Below are 18,907 nucleotides of genomic sequence, written 5' to 3'. Positions count from 1 at the left end.
ACCCGGGGCCTTCCAACTTTGGGAGTTCGTCTGGGGTCTGGCCCCAACCCCTTCTCCAGCCTCAGTTTCTCCTGCCCAGCCCCTCATTCCCAGGTGTCTTTCGTGCCTCTCCCCTTGATTTATCTAAACTGTAAAGCCCTGGTGTAAACAACGCCCTGGAAATTGCCCACCCCCCTCAACCCCAAACTCACTGTCAGTTCCCGGTTGGGGGGTGTTAGAGACGCGTGAGTGTGAGCGGACAGGGCGCAGCTGGCTGCAGAGAGGCCGCAGACATCCCAGAGGCGGAGATGGGAGAGCAGGGCTCAGGGACCTTATCCCTTCTCCACCTCTTTCCGTGTCGGGGCGGAATGCATTCATTCACTCGACGAATACTTATTTATTCCCTACCCTGTGCCAGGCTGTGCTCAGCACCAAGAACACATCAGTGAGCAAAACAAAACAATTTCTGCCCTCATGGAGTTAGTTTACCGTTTATTGGGAGATGATAGACAATACTCAGGAAACACCGTAAGTAAAACACAGTACGTAAGAAAGCTGTAAGCGGGGAAAATAGAGTTGTAAGCAGGGCGACCCAGGGGGCCTCATTAAGGTGACATCTGAGCACAGGCTGGAAGGGCAGGGACAACCCAGGCAGGCACTTGGTGAAAAGCATCCGAAGCTGAGGGAAGAGCCAGCACAGGCTCCACGGTGGGTGAGGGCTGTGCAGAGCCAGCAGGGCAGCCAGCAGGGCAGAGGAAGCTGGAGTGGAGGAGAGGAGTCCAGGTGGGCAACAGGGGTGGGCCATGCTGTGCAGGGGAGAAGGTGCCCACCCTTTGGGGGGAAGGTGGAAAGTGGAGTTGTATGGGAGTGGGGGAGAGTTGAACACAGAGGCCGACCAGCTGACCCTTGCCCTGCCCTTTTGCCTTTTTTCTCAGTCTGGGAGGCTCCAGTTTGTCCTTATATTTCTTGAAAAAGCAACAGACTTTATGCTGAGCTCTCCTGAGAGGGGCAGGTGAGAGAGGAGTGGACCCAGGCTCCTTCCTGGCCCAGCCCCTTCCTTTGGACCCCTCTTTCACCCCCTCCCGGCCAGCCCCACCCTGATGCTGGGCAGTGGCGTGCAAGCTCTCACAGCCTCTCCCAGACTCCCCTGTGTGCTTCGGCCTGGGTGTGACTCTGGCCCTGGGTTTATTCCTACATATCGGCCTGAGGTTGCAGGGTGGGGAGCTGGAGATGATCACATCAGCCCTAACCTTGGGTGGACTCACCCACATGGGCTCCAAACTCACTTATGAGGCCCTTTCCTTGGCTTCAGCTGTCTTCACAGTCAAGTGGGACCGTGTCTTGGCACAACATAGATGCTCAACAATTAAAGCATGTCGTTGAGCTGAGCCCCCCCCCCCCACCCGCCCGCCCGCCCGCCCAGAAACATCAGCAGCTCCTAGAGGGAAGAAAGTGGGTGAGGGGACAAGACTCCTCCCTGATGCTGACAGGCTACCTCTGCCCCAGAGTGGACAACCCAGGATGGGCTTCACTCCTTCCTCCTCCTTCCCCTCCCCTCTGAGCCCCCAGCTCCCCAGGAGGCACCCCAGGCCACAGGAGCCAGCTGACTGCAAGAGCTGCTCTCAACCACTTAACTAGAGAACACATACGGAGCCAGAGAAGAGGTTTTCTGGGATCTGCCACTTTGGAGCTACAAATCTCAAAATAAACTTCCAGTCTCAAGGTCCTAGACACTATTGGAGAGCTCAGCTCCTCACGCAAGGGCTTGTTGTGGGGCTTCCAGGCAGAGGGTCAAGGCCAGAGGCTCAGCGAGCGCCTGACCTGCTCCTCCCTCCCACCCCACCCCCAGTCCGCCGCCGCAAAGGGAGCCCGGGGAAGAGTCACTGATCTGGAAGTCATGTTCTGGTCTGGAGGGGCCTGCTGGGAGTCGTGTAGGCACTTAATCGCACCTGCTGTGTGCCCAGCACTGGCCAGGGCATTTAAATGACACCGAAGCTGTGAAAGGGCGTTTTCTTACCAGTACTGATAAAGCTACCTGAGGGTGGCACACTGGGCTTAGCTGTTCAGGGCTCATGCTGCAGAGGTCAGCAGAGACTGGGAAGAGAATCCAGGCACCCTCTCCCTCAAGGCTTCTAGATTCCCTGGGCCTCTAGCAGGACAGCTTCCACCAGCCTGCAGAGCCAGGTCTTCTTCCTTCCTCAAAGTGGCATCACAGGCTCTGCCCTCTCACCCACGGTATCTCACCCAGGGTATCTCACCCATGGTATCTCACTGCGTGCTCTGTTCCCCATGAGGCCACTTAGATGGAAGGCTCCTCTCCTCTCATTCTATTCTCAGCTGTGTGTGACAGGACAATTTTGAATTTCTACTGGCCCTTGGAGGGGAGTGGAGATGAGCTTTAGGAGCTCGAGTGTGGGTGAACAGCCCTTACTCTGAGGGGCCTGCCCTCCCCAGAAGGCTCCCCCCTTCCCTGGGCCCCTTTGGTGATGACCTTCTCTCTTTCCCAGTGGGTGGGAGGTGGTGTGGATGGTAATGAGCAGAGAGAAAGGCCGAGAAGGGGCTGGGGGGAGGTTTGGATGGGAGTCAAGGAATTCCTGCGCCTGCTGCTTGCACAAGGGGCCCTGAGCTGCCTTTCCTGAGAGTTCTTTGCAAACCGAGGCAAGTCTCATTTGAAATCGGGCCAGTTTCACACAGGGCTCCCCCCTTCCCATGCCCAGCCCCTGCCCCATCTCTCCCTTCCCAGCACCCCCATGCAGGTGTCTAGGGAAGAGAGGGGAGCTTGGGAAGAACCCAGGGCTTTTAAGGGGGTGGGGTGTAGATCTATGTTTTGTACATTGCTGGCCGGCCTCTCCTTGGTATTTATGAGCTCCCAGGCGAGGCATGGAACGTGTCTCAAAGAGGCCAGGCCTAGAGGGCTTTGGAGGGAGCATCCAATCCCAACCCCGGGAAGGGGGCTTGGTAGGGCAGGGACCCCCTTCCTCCCAGCCAGTGACCAAATGGGGTAGGCTGTTCCCCAAGGGGCCTGGGTAAGAGGAAAAGAGGGAGCTAAGGGAGAAGGAGAAGGAGGGACGCTTGGGAGGTGGGACCACGGGGCGGGGCTTGGGGGTCTGGAGCCTTTTAGCACTTGGGCTGGAATCAGACTGGAGCCAGGCGGTGGGCGGGCTGACGGCCATCCTGGGCGGGTGGCCCAGGTTCTGTGTGAGGCCAGTGGGCGTGCTGCAGGGATCCTGGGTGGTCACTGACCAGCCTAACCCCAAGGGGGGGTGGTTCCCACTTTGCCTCCAGCCCCTCTCTCCCAATGGGCGGCCCCGCATCAGATAGGCTACACATGAGCTTTCTTTCTCTCCCCACCACCTGTCCTGGGCCCCAGAATGAGCCGGAAGCCAGATTTGCTTCCAGTGGACCAAAATCTACAGAACCAGCTCTCTGCCTCCCTCTCTCCGCCTGCCTCCGTTCACTGCTTCTTGCTCTCCCCACGTCTCCTCTCCTAGTCTCTCTGGGTCATATTTCTGTCATCCTGTGTCTATTCCTGTCTCTCTGTGTGTCTATGCCTGCCTTATCTCTGTCCCCTTATCGGTGTCCCCACCCGGGTCTGTTGGTGTGTACCTGTCTCTCTCCACCTTTCCCTCTGTATGAACCTGTATGACTGTCTTTCTCAACTCCTTCCCTCTCCCCGTCTCTCACTTCTCTTTTCTGGCCCAGTGGCTCTCTCAGTCTCTGTGTGTGCTCCTCTCTGTATTTTTCTTGGTGTGTGTCTTTGTTTCTTTTTGTCTCTCTCTTTCTCTTTCCTTCTGTCTCACACCTTCCCCTGCAGTCCCGGCAGCACAGTGCAAAGTGCGCTCAGCTGAAAGAAATCAGAAAAGCTGAGCCCCCCCCCCCCCCCCAAGCACAGTTGCATGACTCTGTAGGTCACTGTCCAGCTCCTGGCCTCAGTTTCCTCACTGTTGAAACAAGTAGGGTGGAGATCTAGCTCCCTCTGCGGGGGCCTCTCCCTTTCTCTCTCTCTCCCTGTAGCACACTCCACACACCCTGCTTCCCTGCTACCTAAGTCTGACCCTGAGGTTAGCACCTTGGCATCCTTCGGTCCTCAGTGGGAAGGAGTCTCTGATACTGCTAGCCACTGGGCCTCCACAGGAGGACTCCACTCCTTCACCCCCTTAAACATCAGGGTAGACAAGGTCCCTTTCTGGGGCCATGTCTGGGATACAAACCAGATTAGCTCATCTCTCTAATCCTCTTTGTGCTGGGGCCTCTGCCAGGCAGGGACACCCACAGCGCAGAGCGAGGGGGTGTGTGTGAGTGTGTGTGCAGCTTCTCAGAGAAGCAGGACCAAGGTTTTCCTTTCTGTTCCACCTTCCTGCCTGAAAAGCCCAAATCAGCAGCCTTCACTGCATAAGAAACCTCATCAGGCTTGAGCCAAATCAGGGTTTTCATAATCCCAGCCTGCCCTCCCCCCCTCTCCTTTCCTGCAGCCTCTGGCCCCTTCTGCACGCACGACACATGGCATATGTGCGCACAGTCTCCAGTCCTTTCGGGAGAAGGCTCCTTCCATCCGTCCCTCCTCGAAAAGCCCGGGGCGTCAGGCAGGGAAGGGGGCGGGGAGGGGGGGCAGTTCACACTCCAAGCTGGAGGCCTCCAGCCCCTCTCTGAAGTTTCCTTTGGAGAGGTCTTTCCTGGCTGATAAGATCAAAGTATTCCCGCTGCCAAATCATTACCTTATTTTTGAGGCAATTACAGAACTTATTGTATCAATTAGCCGGGTCTCTCCAGCTGCAGCCATTTATCTCTGTCCGGGGCTTGCATAAGAAAGGGTCTGCGGGCCGGGCCGGCGGGGCCCCGAGGGGAGGGCGGGGAGCGGGGAGCCGGCCGGCCGCTCGCTCGGGGACCCGCAGGTGGAGGGCGGGCGGCGGGCGCCACGCCCGAGCGCCCGCGGGGCCGGGGAGGGCGAGGCCCGCGCGGCTCGGGCCGGGGACCCGGGCTCCGGCGGGCGGCCCGCAGCGGCGTCTCCCGGGAGGGCGCGGCGGGCGGGCTGCACCTCCGCGCAGGAGCCGGCGCGTGGGGCGCGGAGCAAACCCGAGCGGCGCGGCGCGGGGGAGGAGGCGGTCCCGGGGCGCGGGGGCGGGGCCTCTGCTGGCCCGCGCCGGTGGCGGGCTCGGGGCGGTTCTCACGCTGTTTGGTCTCAGGCCCCCTTCACACTCTTAAAAAGGACCCGAGGCCCCCAAAGGGCTTTTGTGAATGTAGGTTATGGCTATTCGGTATTAAAAAGCAGAACGAACACAGGAGTCAAGGAAAGCACCCCCCGTGGTCAACATTAGACACATTTTTTTGTTTTGTTTTTTGTTAATCGCCCTAGGATTATTTTTTCCATTGATTTTGAGAGAGAGAGAGAGAGAGAGAGAGGAGATCCATTTTGCCTGGGAATTGAACCCGGGACCCTTGGGTGGGTGGACGGATGCTCTAAGCAGGAGACACACCTGCCGGGGCAGCGCTAGACAATTTGAACAACAAAATAGTGTCGTTCTGAATTATAACCCCAAAGTGTAAAATATGTATGAGCCCATACTGATATACATAAAGGAGTAAATAAATACATGGGGAGAAGACACAAATCTCCCATGCAGAAGAATTCCAAATACTTTATGTAGCTCCTCCGCCCTTAGCTAGGTGGGGTGTGGCTCCCACTCCTAACTGGGCCACAGGCTGTGCCTTCCTTCCGAAGAGCCCTCACCTGAACTGGTGCCGTGGGGGGCGCGGCAGGGGCGGGGTAAGAGGAGATCCACGGGGAGGAACCTGCCAAGCCTCAGTCAGGTGATCAAGGTCAACATCAACGGTGATCGCCTGTCCTGTCGACCGCAAGTACCCTTGATATGAAGTGATGAGGGTGACACTTGACTTCTGTGCTTTTCCTCCCCCTAACCCCAGTCTAACCATAAAAAGCAAAAACAAAAAGCCTGGTCGGGTGGCTCCGTTGGTTGGAGCGTTGGCTTGTACACCTAAAGGTGGGAGATTTGATTCCAGGTCCGGGCACATACCTAGGTTTCGGGTTCCATCCCCAGTTGGGGTGCATCTGGTCAATGTTTCTCTCTCCCTCCCCCCTCCTTTGTCTCTAAAATAATCAATAGAAAACATATCCTCTGGTGAGTATTAAACAAACAAATGAGTGCAACTGTTGGTTAATTTTATCTTATTATGTTCTTTATTGACCACAAATCCTTAAATTTCATGTAGTCAGACCTATCAGTTTTTGCTCCTTGGTTTTGTGTTTCTTGGGTTTTATTTGAGAAGGATCACAAAAATATTCCCTTACATTTTCAATTCGCTTTGTAGTTTTATATTTTATACTTCAGCTTTTATTCCATCTAGTTTGGGTTTCGTATATGGTTCAAGGTCTGACTTTTCTTTTTTCCATATAATGAGCCAACCTGTCTCTGAATTTTTTACATTTTTCTGTCCATTAACCAAATACTCCTGGCCTAGAAATTAAGTCAATTCTTTTCAACTTTGCCTCAAAACTTTTTTCAAAGCTAGTTATCCTCCCTTGTCCTTCCCTAATCCCTAAACTTCTTGAAAACAGAGTCTACACTCTCTCTCATTAAGGAGAAATCCAAATTTTGCTGTATTTTTTTTTTTTTTAATCTGAATTTTCTTAACTCCTGTTTATTTCTTAGTCTGCTATAATGTGGTTTCAGTACTCAGAAGTATATTTGGAATTGTTCTCAGTATCATCACAAAATGTCTCCTAATGGCCAGATTTAGTGGCCAGTGTTCATCCCGTATTTGCCTAAGTACTTGGTTTATCTGTGTCCCCGCCAATATTTATAAGTTGTGTTTTCACTTTCATTCATTCCTGGCGCAGCCTCTTCCAGTCCCCAAGGGCCCAAGCAGTGTGTTCAGGGGTTGGGCGAGGCCGTGCGAGGAACGGTCCCTGAGGCTTGAGCAACATGGTAAATGGCACTCTAGACGCTTCCTCAGTTCAGGCTCCTGGTGGCCACCAAATAGAGTCCATGTTCTTCCCCCCGGGCAGGCCACCCCAACCCAGACCACACCCCAACCCAGACTGCTCACCAGCCCTGCCGGGGCCTCCGTGACTGCCCGCGTGTTCCCCTGACCTGGAAGGCCCTCCTGCTTCTTCCCCTGCGAGCACCTACCCCTCCTTCAAGACCAGGACAAATGTCATCTCCTCTGTGAGACCCTTCCTGACTCCGGCGGGGTTATTGTTATGCCAGAGCTTGTTCCTGTTTTTAGTATAATCAGCACTAGATACCAGTCCACGTAAGGCCATGCTTTGTGCTTGTCTGTCCCATCACCATCTAAAGCCCCTGAGGGCTGTAACTTGTTATTCCTCTAGCCCAGGGCCTAAGTCAGTGAGTGGCCCCGTCGGAGCTGTCGCAGGACGTCTGAAGGAACGAGGCCTGTTTCCCTCCCAGTGCTGCCTCTTGCTTGCTTGCGTGCCTCATTCAGGTTTGTTCTGTTCCGTATTTTCCAGCAAAGGCTGCACAGGAGGAGCAACATATTTTTGAAGCATAATTGAACTGGCAAATGAGTAAACGAACAAATGCGTGTCGATAGACTCCTCCCGACCCGCTTAACAAATAGTTATCGAGCGCCGACTCTGGGTCACTGTTCCGGGAGCTGCTAACAGTCATTGCTGTCGCTTGCCGAGTGCTTGCCCGGGCCCTCCCTAGCCTGAAGCTTCTTTGCTCATTGAAGGCTCCCAACAGCCCTGTGAGGTGGTTGCTGTGATTTCCCTTTCACTGGTTTGGGCTCCCGTCCATGTCCGAGGCAGGGACCGTGGCTTTGCTCCATTCTTTGCCATCGGGGAAGTGACAGAGCGTCTGCCGACACCATGGCCTCTCAAGGGCGCCCTGTCCCAGGGAGGTGGGGGTGTGGTGGTGTCCCTGGTGCGGAGACAATCACAGCGACAGAAACACCAGGGGGCGCAAGCAGCTCAGCCTTGGGAAGGGAGCGCGCAGCTTCCCCGTGGCGGGCAGGCCTCCCGCCGCTGGGCCTTTCCCCACGGCAGCAAATAGCCCGGGTCGTGCTCCCGGGGCCGAGAGGGAGGCTGGCAGAGGCCGACTCGCCCAAGGCCGCGCAGGGAATGACGAAGCGCTTGCTCTGACCTGTTCTTGCTCGTCCCGCTTCTGCATCTCCACGTCCCGTGTACAGAGAGTGTACACATGCCCCTACCCACGCGAGTCAGTATCCTTTCCCGCTGTTTATTTAAATCGGTGTCTCCAGACCCACAGATTTCCCTGCTCTGCTGAGCTTCTTAGATGCTTGGGGGTCCCGTCACCCATGTGGGGCACCTGCTGCGTCCCGCCCCGCACTGCCCTGAGATGTCACATCTGCCAAACTTGTTCCTCCTTAAGCTGTAAATTCTAGCCTTCAGCATGAGTGGGTGCTGAGCAAACGCACTGCATGACAGACAGACAGACAGGCGCAGCATGCGTGTGGGGGGGTGTCCTCAGCATAGCTCAGGGGTCTGCAAACAGCAGAGGGGAGTAGTGAATGAGTATTTAATAGTTTGACGTTTCTGTCCTGGTCGCCTTCTTTCATGTTTCTGTCCTGAGGGGGCTGCGAGCTCCCAGAAGGAATGGAGAGGGTTGGGGGGGGGGGGAGCGAGGGGCAGGGGCAGGGGGCAGAGCTTTCCCATGCGCAAATGAGGCCTAAACAGAGAATGAGAGAGACAGACGCCAGGACCCGAGTTAGAGCAGAAGGAAAGGGAGCCCTGAATAGGAGCCTTGTGTGTGGCCCAGTGGTGTTGACTCACCGAGACTCAGGGGAGGGAAAGCTCACTGGGGATGAAGAAGGGGCCTGTGTGCTGCGGTCACCGCCCCCCCCCCAGCCACCCTGCCACGCCGAGGAGGCCCTGTCTGCCGAGGCCCCACAGTCCCGGAAGGCTTTGATTTGGCTCCAGTGGGCCGGGGACGAAGGGGGGGGGGGCAGAGACGCAGAGACCGGAGAAGGGTGTTTTTTCAGAATAAAAAAGGCCCTTTGGGACAGCTGTGTGTTTGCGCCCAGGACGGGGAGGTGTCCCTCCCACACTGGCAGGTGGGGCGGGTCAGACTCGGGACAGACGCTCATGGCTTCAGTGACTCCCTTGTCCACACGTGGGGAGCAAAGGCTGCCTTAGGAGTGAGTGCTTCACAGAGCAGATGCGGGACAGACAGACAGCGGGAGGCAGGCCCAGCCGGGGAGCAGCCTCACCTCAGCCGTCCAACCGGTTCAGAGGTATGAGGACAGGATTTTTGTGGCGACGAGCGCAGACAGCCCTAGGCCAGTGGACAGAGGCCAGGTGTGGAGTGTGGGGCGGCTCAGGTGAGACCCGTGCCCAGGCGTCGTGGAGAATCAGGTGAGAGGGAGGAGCTGCTTCTAGCTGAAAGTCTCAAAAGCTAGCGAGCTAACTAGTGGATTCGGGCCTAGGTACCCGGCTGGCAAGGAGCTAACGTTCTAAACTCCCCGGATGTGTTTCCCCATAGTTTAGGCTACAGTATGGCCAGTGGGAGGAGAGTGGACTTGAAGGTCAATTGAATGGCTTGAATTCCAGTGGTGCCACTGAAGCAGCCCTGCTCTGCTGCAGGACCCCGGGCCATTTTCTGTGCCCCAGGAAGCCTAACTACCCCATGGGTCAGGTAGGAATAGTTGTATTGGTAAGTGGAGTAACATAAATAAAATATCCAGTTGAGTATGGCACCGAATAGCTTACCCAGCAAGTGCATGTACCCCCCTTTAGAGGGCTTGACCGTGACCAAAGGGAACAGAGTCGAGTGGAGATGGAGACTGAGGTTGCAGGTTTACCACGGACTAAGTACCCTAGGGATCCACAAGCAGGCCCGGCGGGCGGCAGGGGAGGGGAAAGGAAAGGACTGAAGGGAAAGTTGAGCGGTGGTTCAGCCTGTCCTGCAGGGTTGGAGCTGGGGGGACCCTTGGGCACTCCCTTGGTTAGGTCCAAGGGGCCAGGCCTTTACACTCCACATCAGCCAGGCTTTGGATATGTCCGTGGAAGATGTAACCTTGGTCAGTTCGCTGTCAGTAGCCACAGTCCCAGGGAAATAACCCTTCATTCCTGAAGGGGACCTGGGTGTCCGCCATGTTCGGTTAATGAGTAGGGCTCTTGTCAAATTAAGTAGGTGACACCCCAGGGATAAGGCCAATCTTGCTGGGACTCTTCCAGTAACTTCTCAGAGCCAACCACTTCAGCTGCGTAGACAGAGCCACATGACACCGTGTCCCGTACCAACACTGCTTTGCCAGGACCACCTTCAGTAACCCCATGTGCACTTTAACCCCACTGCTATTTGAGTCATCTAAGCTAACTTTCTGTGTTAATGTTCTGCCTCTCCCAACTAGACTGTTCAGCACTTTGTTTCCCATAGTTGCTGCCTTGGTTTCTGTCTTAAATGTTTAAGGAACACCTGTTGCTGGAGGGGAATTCCTGGTTAGGTCGGATAACCCACTCCTGGGGGAGGGGTGGTTAGGGTGAGTGGGAGGAGCAGTGTGGTGCTCCACTCTGAGAATCTGCCCAGACACTTATCTAGAGCCGCACCTTAGCCTGGAGTCAAAACCTCCAGAGGGCCTGGAATTAGCTAACACCCTCAGGACACTCTCACTTGGGAAACGGGGAGGGGAGTGGGAAGGGCAGAGCTGGGATTTAAGTCCGGGCCCTGGCACTTACTAAGGGCCTTGTATAAATCTCTGGTCTCAATGACTTCATCCACACACCGGAGCCAATACCACCTTACAGCGCCCTTGTGAAGGTTAGTGAGGTAATGTGAGTGTGGAATCATTACGCGCTCAACCCAAATAGACACTCTTGAAGGAGTATCACCGCCTTCTGACAAAAAAGATTCAGGAGCTTAAGGCAGCATCTTGGGTCAAAGGCAAGGAACAGTCCCTGTGAATGAGCTAACTGGTGAGGGCTATGTCACTATTTCTCAGAAGGTGATCCTCAGATTACCGGCATCAGCGGGCCCCTAGGCCCATCCCCTGGGATCCGCATATTTAGCAGGCTTCCCAGGTCATTCTGAAGCACAGTCAAGTTTGGGAACCACTACCTGCCTCCTTTCTCCTCTGCTTTTACCAAAGAATTGGCCATGATATGCAAGCAGGTGGCTGGATATATGTTTTCAAATAGTTTTATAGCAATTACAGTGAAATGACTCCTGTGGACCGATGCTCACTGCCTACCTCTGACTCATGGGTATGAAAACACATCCAGTGTTTCAAAAGACATTTGAAATTTTGTTTCAAGTACTAAGCACCAAAGCCTCTTTATAAAACACACAGACAAGGCAGCATTGCTCTCAGGCTGTTATGAGAAACCAGATAATGCCCAGTGTTTGTTGAAATGATCATTAATTGGCTTAAATGCTGGAAACTGAAGATAGTAAACATCCACACTGTTTGAAAAACTTTTGTTCATCAAAGGATTTTCAAGTGCTTTTGTCTGGCTACGGCTTGCCTTTACTAACAATGTAGCAGCAACAGCACTGGACCAGGAGACCTGGGCGCATTAGTCACTGGTAGAGTGACAGGCAGGGCAAGACTGGGCCTTCTGAAGTTAGGGTACAGGAATCATGGGTGGCTTCAGGGCCTGGACCCTGTGAAGCCATCAGCCAAATTTGCATACAAGCATATCCATTTTTCTAGGGATAGAGTCTAGCTTTTCTTAGATTCTCAAAAGGTCCAGAACCTCCAAATGGTTTAAAAATTACAGACTGGTATCAGGAAGGCTTTTGCCAGCTCTAAGTTCTAAAGAAAACCAACGTCCAGCTCCTTTTGGGGTCTAACTGGATGGGTCGCTGACTTCATTTGGCGTTTTAAAGCCGTGACCGAATGCTCCCCTCCACTCCACTTGCTTCTTCCCGGAACAAAACAGGCCCTGTTGAGCAACATTCTTTACTTTGTACAAACAAGACTATTTTTCCCCAGACAGTATGATTTAACTTGTTTTAATGCAGTCTGCTATAAAAATGGATGAAGACTTGTACATGGTGCATTTGCTTTACAAATGTTAATGGCTAGTTAATGCCTGTGCTATGTGCTGCACATTGTTATAATTGACCAGTAAATGTAGCTTTTGCAACATGGGTTAAATACCAAAACTGTGAATCATGGAACTTTTACTCAGCACACACAACCTACGGCAAACTTAAATACTAATCTATAACACCTAACTGGATTACTGGATCCATCGCAGTATTGTGCTTATTTATCTCAGAAGATAGGCAACTAGCAAAAATACACATTTCTTTTTCATTTCCCCACCCCCATATTACACTGTAAAAGAAATACATTATTCAGTGCACTTCCTAAGAAATAAACTTCCTCATAATCTCTCTCTATATATATCTATGCCAAGACAAAGGAAGAGCACAATGCAACCTTTAAGATTACCATTTAAAGCAAGAGGTAATAACACTCTGGGACTCTAGCCCCTCTATTTAGAAAGTTCAGCTATTTTATCATCAACACCATCATTTGGCTAAGCGTGGGAATAAAGCTCAGTGCATGATTGCTTTGGGCAGTTTAAGATACTCCCTTCATCACTGGTAGACTCGCTGGAGCATTAATAGCTTTTAATTTTTGAGTATTGGTTTTAATCAAACCATAAGCTGTGGAGACACCAATATGCTCCTCAGTGAGTTCTACATTAATTTCCATCACCTGCCCATCAACTCATGGGATTAAGAGGAAATAGGCTTAAATGATAGCAGGAGGTCAGGGGCTGCTGGGTAGATGTTGGCTACGAGAATGCATGAGGACACCATCCCTGGACACCGTGTATGTGACGTCCATCCCCGTGGACACAAAATCATATCACCACACCAGAGACGGGTTATGGGCAGTCGTCTGGGAGAGGGAGATGGTCATTATACTCTACGGACTTTGCTGTACAGGTGGGAAAGTCTGGAGGCTTTTGTCCTCACAAATTTGCCATGATGAAAGTGACATGTTTCTAACAAAAGAGATTGCAACTCAGAAGCTCATGGACTAAGTCCAGCTGCAGAAGTGTTTAACTAGCAGTGTTTAAACTTTTCTTGAATCAGTTCTTGATATTTTAAAAATGAGAATGTTTCTCATGAAAACTTGGCTTTTATAAAAAGTTGAGGAGCTGGTAACCCTGGCCCAGCATTTAGCTGGACTGAACAGGAGTGGACAGGCCTTTAAATGGGGCTTGGGCACTCCAGTTTGCTATGCCTCCTACGACTCCCAGCTGTCTTATACCACGGGACTGAGTGACCCGTCTCACCCATTTACGGGGCCAGTTGAGTTTTGTGACACTGGGGTTAGTTTGGCTCTGCCTTTTCATGAATCTGAGGACCTGACTTCATTTGGAATTTCCCCCACACCCTTGTGACACGATTGCTCCTTTGACTGACTGGGTTCCAACCCATCTAGTTGCTTTGGTAGGTAATCTTAACATGCATTTCTTACTCATCCTTTATGCTATACTGCAAACTCCAAAGATATAATCACATTAATAGTTGTGTTTAAATGTGTGTATGTTAAACATGTAAAGGAGTGTGAATCTATACAGGGATATGAATACTTCCATTTAGGCAAAAGTTAATTTGGTTCCACAGATACAGACACCAAGTGCTGGTAGCCTGGAGAATACGTGTGACAATTTGGTCAAACCTATAATTCTGACTCATATTAAAAGAGTGGATTTTAAGTTATTGCTTTTTGATTACAGAATAAAGATCTCATCCTGTTGCAAAACTTTTACACAGGACGAGTAACCAGCTCCTATTCAAGTAACAGCAGTCGGAACCAGAAGCTCCTTACTCAACAGTAGATGCCTGAAGACACTTTCTGAATGGAGATGTGACTTCATCCTATTCAAGAATTTATGCAGGAAACTGGGGGCGCCTTAATTTTTCAAGAGTACAAGAAAATCAGCACCCCAGCTACTTAATGCTCAGGAGGGCTTCTCACGGGCTCTAAGCAGCTCTGATTGGTGGCGAGCTCACACCCACCTTTAGGATCCCCACGCTACTTATGCAGCTTTAGGATTAAAAACAGCGAGAGAGGATTAAAGCAGTGCTCGTTTTTTGACATTCAGAATTCACAGAGGATCCGTCTCATTTTCTGCAATTAAACGAGCCGTTTTGTGTTTCTGCTGCAGACTCACATTCATTGGGCGGTCTTCTGTCAGGCACTTTTAAAACATGTTCATCTGGAATGAAAATCTGCAGGAACCACTTCTGCATAATTCAAAATGAGAGTGATTCTAGTCCCAAAATAGACAGCGAGTCACCACCTGGTACTCAGTTAGCTCCCTCCATCACAGCTCGATGGTGACTGCCGAGCTTGAGACGTCTCTGAGGTGTCCTTCTAGCTTTCTAGTACAAAGAGGTGTCATAAAAACCCAACTACTCAGTTTCTACTTAAAAAAATACAAAAAGGTGGAATACACTAAATGTATTATACAGATGGTTTCAGCTACCGTCAAAATAAATAATATGATCTGACTCAACGGTCTGACTCCGGCTCTTGGACAAAACCTGCTGGAATGTCACATGTGGAGACCCCCGCCCCGGGGACTAGCTGCTGGTTGGCAGAAGTATCTCCACATCCTTGCCGTTGGCCACAACGGCATTGGAACAGCAGCTGCTCGCAAGGTCTTCTGTGGCGGTCACAGAGGACGCCTGGGAATGAGTTTTGGTCAGTGGAGTAGTAGTGGATGGGGAAGGAGTGAGGCCAGGTTTTTTGGGTGGGATGGGTGGAGGGTTTCCTCTCTCGGCTCTGGGGATGGTAGGGGACTTGATCCCTGGAGACAGGGGACTTAGAGGACTGGACACTTTCCCTGGAGTAGGTGAATGGCTGGTGTCACCCCTTGGGTTGGCAGTGTTGGCCAAGTTTCGATAGTCTGTGCCGAAGGGAGAGCTGTTGGGTGAGACGGGCTTGATGGGCCCCTGCTGGCTGGTGAATCTGGAGAGCACCTGCGTGACCGTGTTTCGGGCCAGCTGCTTGGCGGCCGAGTTGTCTATGAGGGTGGGGGACAGATCCCTGGATGGAGGGCTCTGCAGCCCACTGGCTTGTTGGTCCTGATCCGCTTGGGACTGAAACTTGTGCCGAGCTGCATGGAACCGCTGGTTGATCCCTACTTGGTAGGATGACTGGTAGCCGGGGCTGCTGGCTGAGGCCCCCAGCAGGCGCTTAGTCAGCACTGGTGAGGAGCAAGGGGAGGACGTGAGAGAGGACGACGCAGTGCTGCTGGGGGACAGCGAGCTCCCGCTGGACGGGAGCTGACTCGGCCCTGGGACAGGACTCTCGCCTCCCCCGGCACACCCACCATTCTCCACGGCTTTCTCGTGGGCCATGCCCACAGACTTCTCTCGAGGAGGTGCCTGGTTTTCCACACTGCTGCCTAGAACTGATTCCTTGGTGGCTGGCACCTCTGGGTCAAAATGACCATTGGCTTTTGCATAACAGTAAGTAGGAGTGGTGGGGCCGGGCAGCCCAGTGGCTGTCATCTTGGCTACACCGCTCCCATGGGTTCTTTCTGCCTGAAAACTCTCCGTTTGGCAGAAAACAGACATGAGCCTGGGAGGCTCAGTCCCTGTGCCTTTAGACGTGGTCACTGGCTTCTTTGATTGCTCATTAGGGCTCCTATGTTGGTGAGAAGCTTCTAGATCCCTCACAATCTTCTTCAGACTTTCCATCTCTTCTTTCAGAGTTTTGGTTCGATTCTCTTCTCGGTTCAGTTTTGCTCTCAGTTGCTCTCTCTCGATGTCAAACTCAGACAACTGCTTCTCCACCTGGGCCTCAGTCTGCAGGCCTCGCTTCCTCTCGGCCGCCAGCTCTTCCTCCAGCTCACTCACCCGGCCCTTCTCCTTTTCCAGCTTCAGGCTCAGCTCGCCCGCCCTCTGGCCCTCCTCGGCCGCCTTGCTGCTGGCCTTCTTGCACTCGAGCACCAGCATGGACGAGAGCTGCTTGTGGCGGGCGCGCTCCTCTTCCAGCTGGCCTGACAGCTTCTTCTGCTCCTTCTCAAACTTCCTCACTTGGGACTTTTCAAATTCCAACTAGAAAAAAGGCCACCACACATCTTGATTAGAAAGCAAACAGACATACTGAAAAGGTATTGCAAGTAGAGTGCCCTGGCCAGCTGTCCTCGGGACACAGGATGACATGTGCCATGTGCTGAGGTCAGATGTTCTAAAGTGTCAGAACATCTAACAGCAGAAAAGCACACACTGTAACTTAATCTTTCTTTGATGACTTAGGAGGCACCTTGAGTTCTTATAAAGCCTCAGGGTTACTGGTGGGAATCTGAAATATCATCGTGTTTCAGGTGTGTGGAAAGTTCAGAGGATCAGAAACAACAGAACACAGAGCAGGGAGCGGGGAGCGTGTGAATGAGACTCTGTGATGAAAGCCGCCGGAGACGGAGCCTCTAGCTTCCGCAGTAACTCTGGGCTTCCACACAGACGGACATCAGTAGCTGCATGTAAATCATGCTTTTATACAGACGCAGTCTGTTTCACTCATCCTCTCAGCCCCATTTAAAGGGAAGGAACCCTTTTAGCCAGTACTTTTCACACTTGAGACCCATTAATGGATGGGGAAACCAACTGAGTGAGTCATGACCAGAACTTTTAAAAGATAAAGTAGAAGAGGAAACACCGACGTGTACTGTAAGGATTATGTACGATTTCATGATATTTCTGTCAGGCCTGTGTGTATAACTGGGCTGTGATGTAAGATGTATTTCTTACTGGGTGTCCTAAGGCAGAAAAAGTCTGAGTGTTCGAAGCTAGTGTTCCCCACAGGCTATCTACGGAACAGCAGTCCCACAATGAGTGATTTGTAGCAAGAAAGGTTTTATGAATACAGATTTGCTGAACCCAGAATAGCCTGCCTTTTTCTTGAAGACGCAGTGTGCTTCTGCATGCTGAAGGGTCTAAGAAACTGGCAATAGAAACGGCTTAACTTTGTTTAATCAGCAGTTCCTGGGCATATGTGACCACAGAGCCCTTTTCCTAGAGCAACACCAACTCGGCCGCAGCACGGTGTCCGAGGAACGCTGGTCCAGGCGGACGCTGCTGTGGGCCGCCCCTGATTACCTGCTGGGTCAGCCTCTCTCTCTCCTTCTCCAGCATGTAGGTGACATCGTCGCCTTCTGCAGTGTCCTGGGCATGCCTCTGCCTCTCCTCCTCAAGGTCGAGGATCACCTATAGAGAGTTAAAAATCACTTCCAGATATCAGGGAACCACACTTAAAATGCAATCAATAAATACTAAGTGGCCCTCTGAGTAAGCGCCTAAGACGGTTTCAGAGTCAGAGAGACAGGCAGGGCCTGGTGAGGGATCAGGAGCACGCAGCCTTCAGCAGACAGGCAGGAATTTAGGTAGCACCTGGGAGGAAGGGAGGGGCTGAGAGCTATGGGACCTGGCAGTGGCGGGACTGCAGAGAGGCGGTAGCGGACAGAGAACGAGCCTGGCTCAGTCTGTGTTTCTCAGAAGTTATTTATCCCAACTTTATTCTACACCAATGTGGGCAGCCAGCCACCTGCTGCCCAGGCACGAGCCAGGTTACCCTCCGAAGACACAGAATGGACAGGCTCAGGGTTCGGGAAATGTGACAGAGGATGGGGTGAGGAGAGGGGGTTATGTTTGTTTGGGGAAGATGGTAAGGAGGAGAGAAAAGGGAGGTGGAAGTAAAATAACAAAATCCACATCACTCAAAGAATCTTACACTGAAATACAGTATGAAGGAATTCGGAATTATTTCTAACTTTTTTCTTTCCCCAATCACCCAGAGCCACAAATCACCCCAACGCTGCCCCTTCCCTGGGCTCGACAGCCAGCAGCCCTGCAGCCCAGCTCAGTGACTTCCTGTCTGAAGTGGGAAAAGGCCTGCCTCCCAAAGCAGGATGCTGTGAAGGCTTTCTTAGAGGATTATGTGCCCTCTCCCCACTCAGAGGCAACTAACTCAAACCCACTGACACATTTTAAGTTGGGGCATAAATGTCTTCAGGTTACTTCAGTAGTAGGCCAGAGGTTAAACTTTTCTGGGTCTTGGACAACTTTGAGAATTCAATTAAAGGTAAATTTTCATTTTCTATAAAAATGCATAAGCTTTTGGCATCCTGCATATTTTTAGGGAGATCGTGACACATCTGAGGCCCATCCATCGTTGAGAACCTCCACTCTGGCCTTTCATTTGGACTCTGTGAAGGGACGGAAAATCCACGGGCGAGACCTGAGCCTAAGCCATTTGTTGGATGCGTTTTAAGCAAACGGCTCTTGAAGGCAGGTAAGTAACCATAAAAGTAAGCTAAGGCCCGTCAAGCTGCAGCTGCTCACCCCGTGTTTCAGAATGAGTTGCTTCCTACTAACTGTGCTGATCCCGCACCCCACCCCACCTTGCTGGCATAAATCTAAGTCAATGGTTTTTTAAAAAAAGCACATTCTAGCCAAGCATGTTTTACAGGCCAGATTTCAGCAGTAAGCGACAAGGCTGGGAGTAACATCATAAGCGCTGGAATTCCAGTGGGGTGAGGAAAGCACAGGTTTGCCTTCCCAACTAGGGCTGTAAGACCCAGAGCCACACACACACGTCAACAACCCTAGCGAATGTTTATGTGGTTTCATGAGAAGTAAAATGCAACAAAACTCAACACTAGAAATAAATGAAAAGAATGTAATGGCTTACAGTCAGGTAAATTCTCTCTCTCCGGCTCATTCCCCGAATACCTGTTAATCTTTCTATTTATCACGTAAGTAAGCAAACAGAGAACGCTCCTTTTAGCCACAAGCTTGGCCACACCCCAGTTTGTTGCCAAAGTTTGAGTGATCAAGAGCAGAAAAAACATACCAAGTGTTTGGAGTGCCCTATCAAGAAGGAATGCTGTCTTGGATGTGTCTGGCACACTCCCTAAATTTAACATTTGCATCAGCCTGTGTTTTCTTTCCTATCT

General features: G+C 52.0%; 2 protein-coding genes across 8 annotated transcripts in view; one reads left to right on the top strand and one right to left on the bottom strand.

The window, feature by feature from the left end:
* The window catches only part of ST7L (suppression of tumorigenicity 7 like), a 124,495-nt gene that overhangs the window by 75,803 nt on the left and 29,785 nt on the right, over positions 1-18,907 (top strand). For 3 of the 5 annotated variants that reach the window (XR_013997705.1, XR_013997706.1, XM_081121292.1), the window contains exon 15: positions 18,091-18,243. Coding sequence is in view for 3 of the 5 variants with exons in the window: in XM_081121292.1 (XP_080977418.1) it covers positions 18,091-18,222 (132 nt within the window). In the remaining 2 variants the exon portion in view is untranslated. Of the gene's footprint in view, positions 1-13,678; positions 14,460-18,090; positions 18,244-18,907 lie in introns of those variants that run through there. The other 2 variants (XM_081121297.1, XM_081121293.1) reach the window with 2 other exon arrangements.
* CTTNBP2NL (CTTNBP2 N-terminal like) overlaps positions 11,915-18,907 on the bottom strand; it is a 41,948-nt gene continuing 34,955 nt past the window's right edge. For all 3 annotated transcript variants that reach the window (XM_081121290.1, XM_081121289.1, XM_081121291.1), the window contains 2 exons: positions 17,052-17,159; positions 11,915-16,010 (listed from right to left, as the gene is read on the bottom strand). In XM_081121290.1, coding sequence (XP_080977416.1) covers positions 14,529-16,010; positions 17,052-17,159 — 1,590 coding nt within the window. In that variant the 3' untranslated portion in view covers positions 11,915-14,528. The remainder of the gene's footprint in view (positions 16,011-17,051; positions 17,160-18,907) is intronic.

Source organism: Miniopterus schreibersii (assembly GCF_964146895.1).
Source record: "Miniopterus schreibersii genome assembly, chromosome: 19".
NCBI lineage: Eukaryota > Metazoa > Chordata > Mammalia > Chiroptera > Miniopteridae > Miniopterus > Miniopterus schreibersii.
The sequence above is the reverse complement of the archived record's forward strand: the minus strand, read 5'-3'. Positions and strand labels throughout refer to the sequence as shown.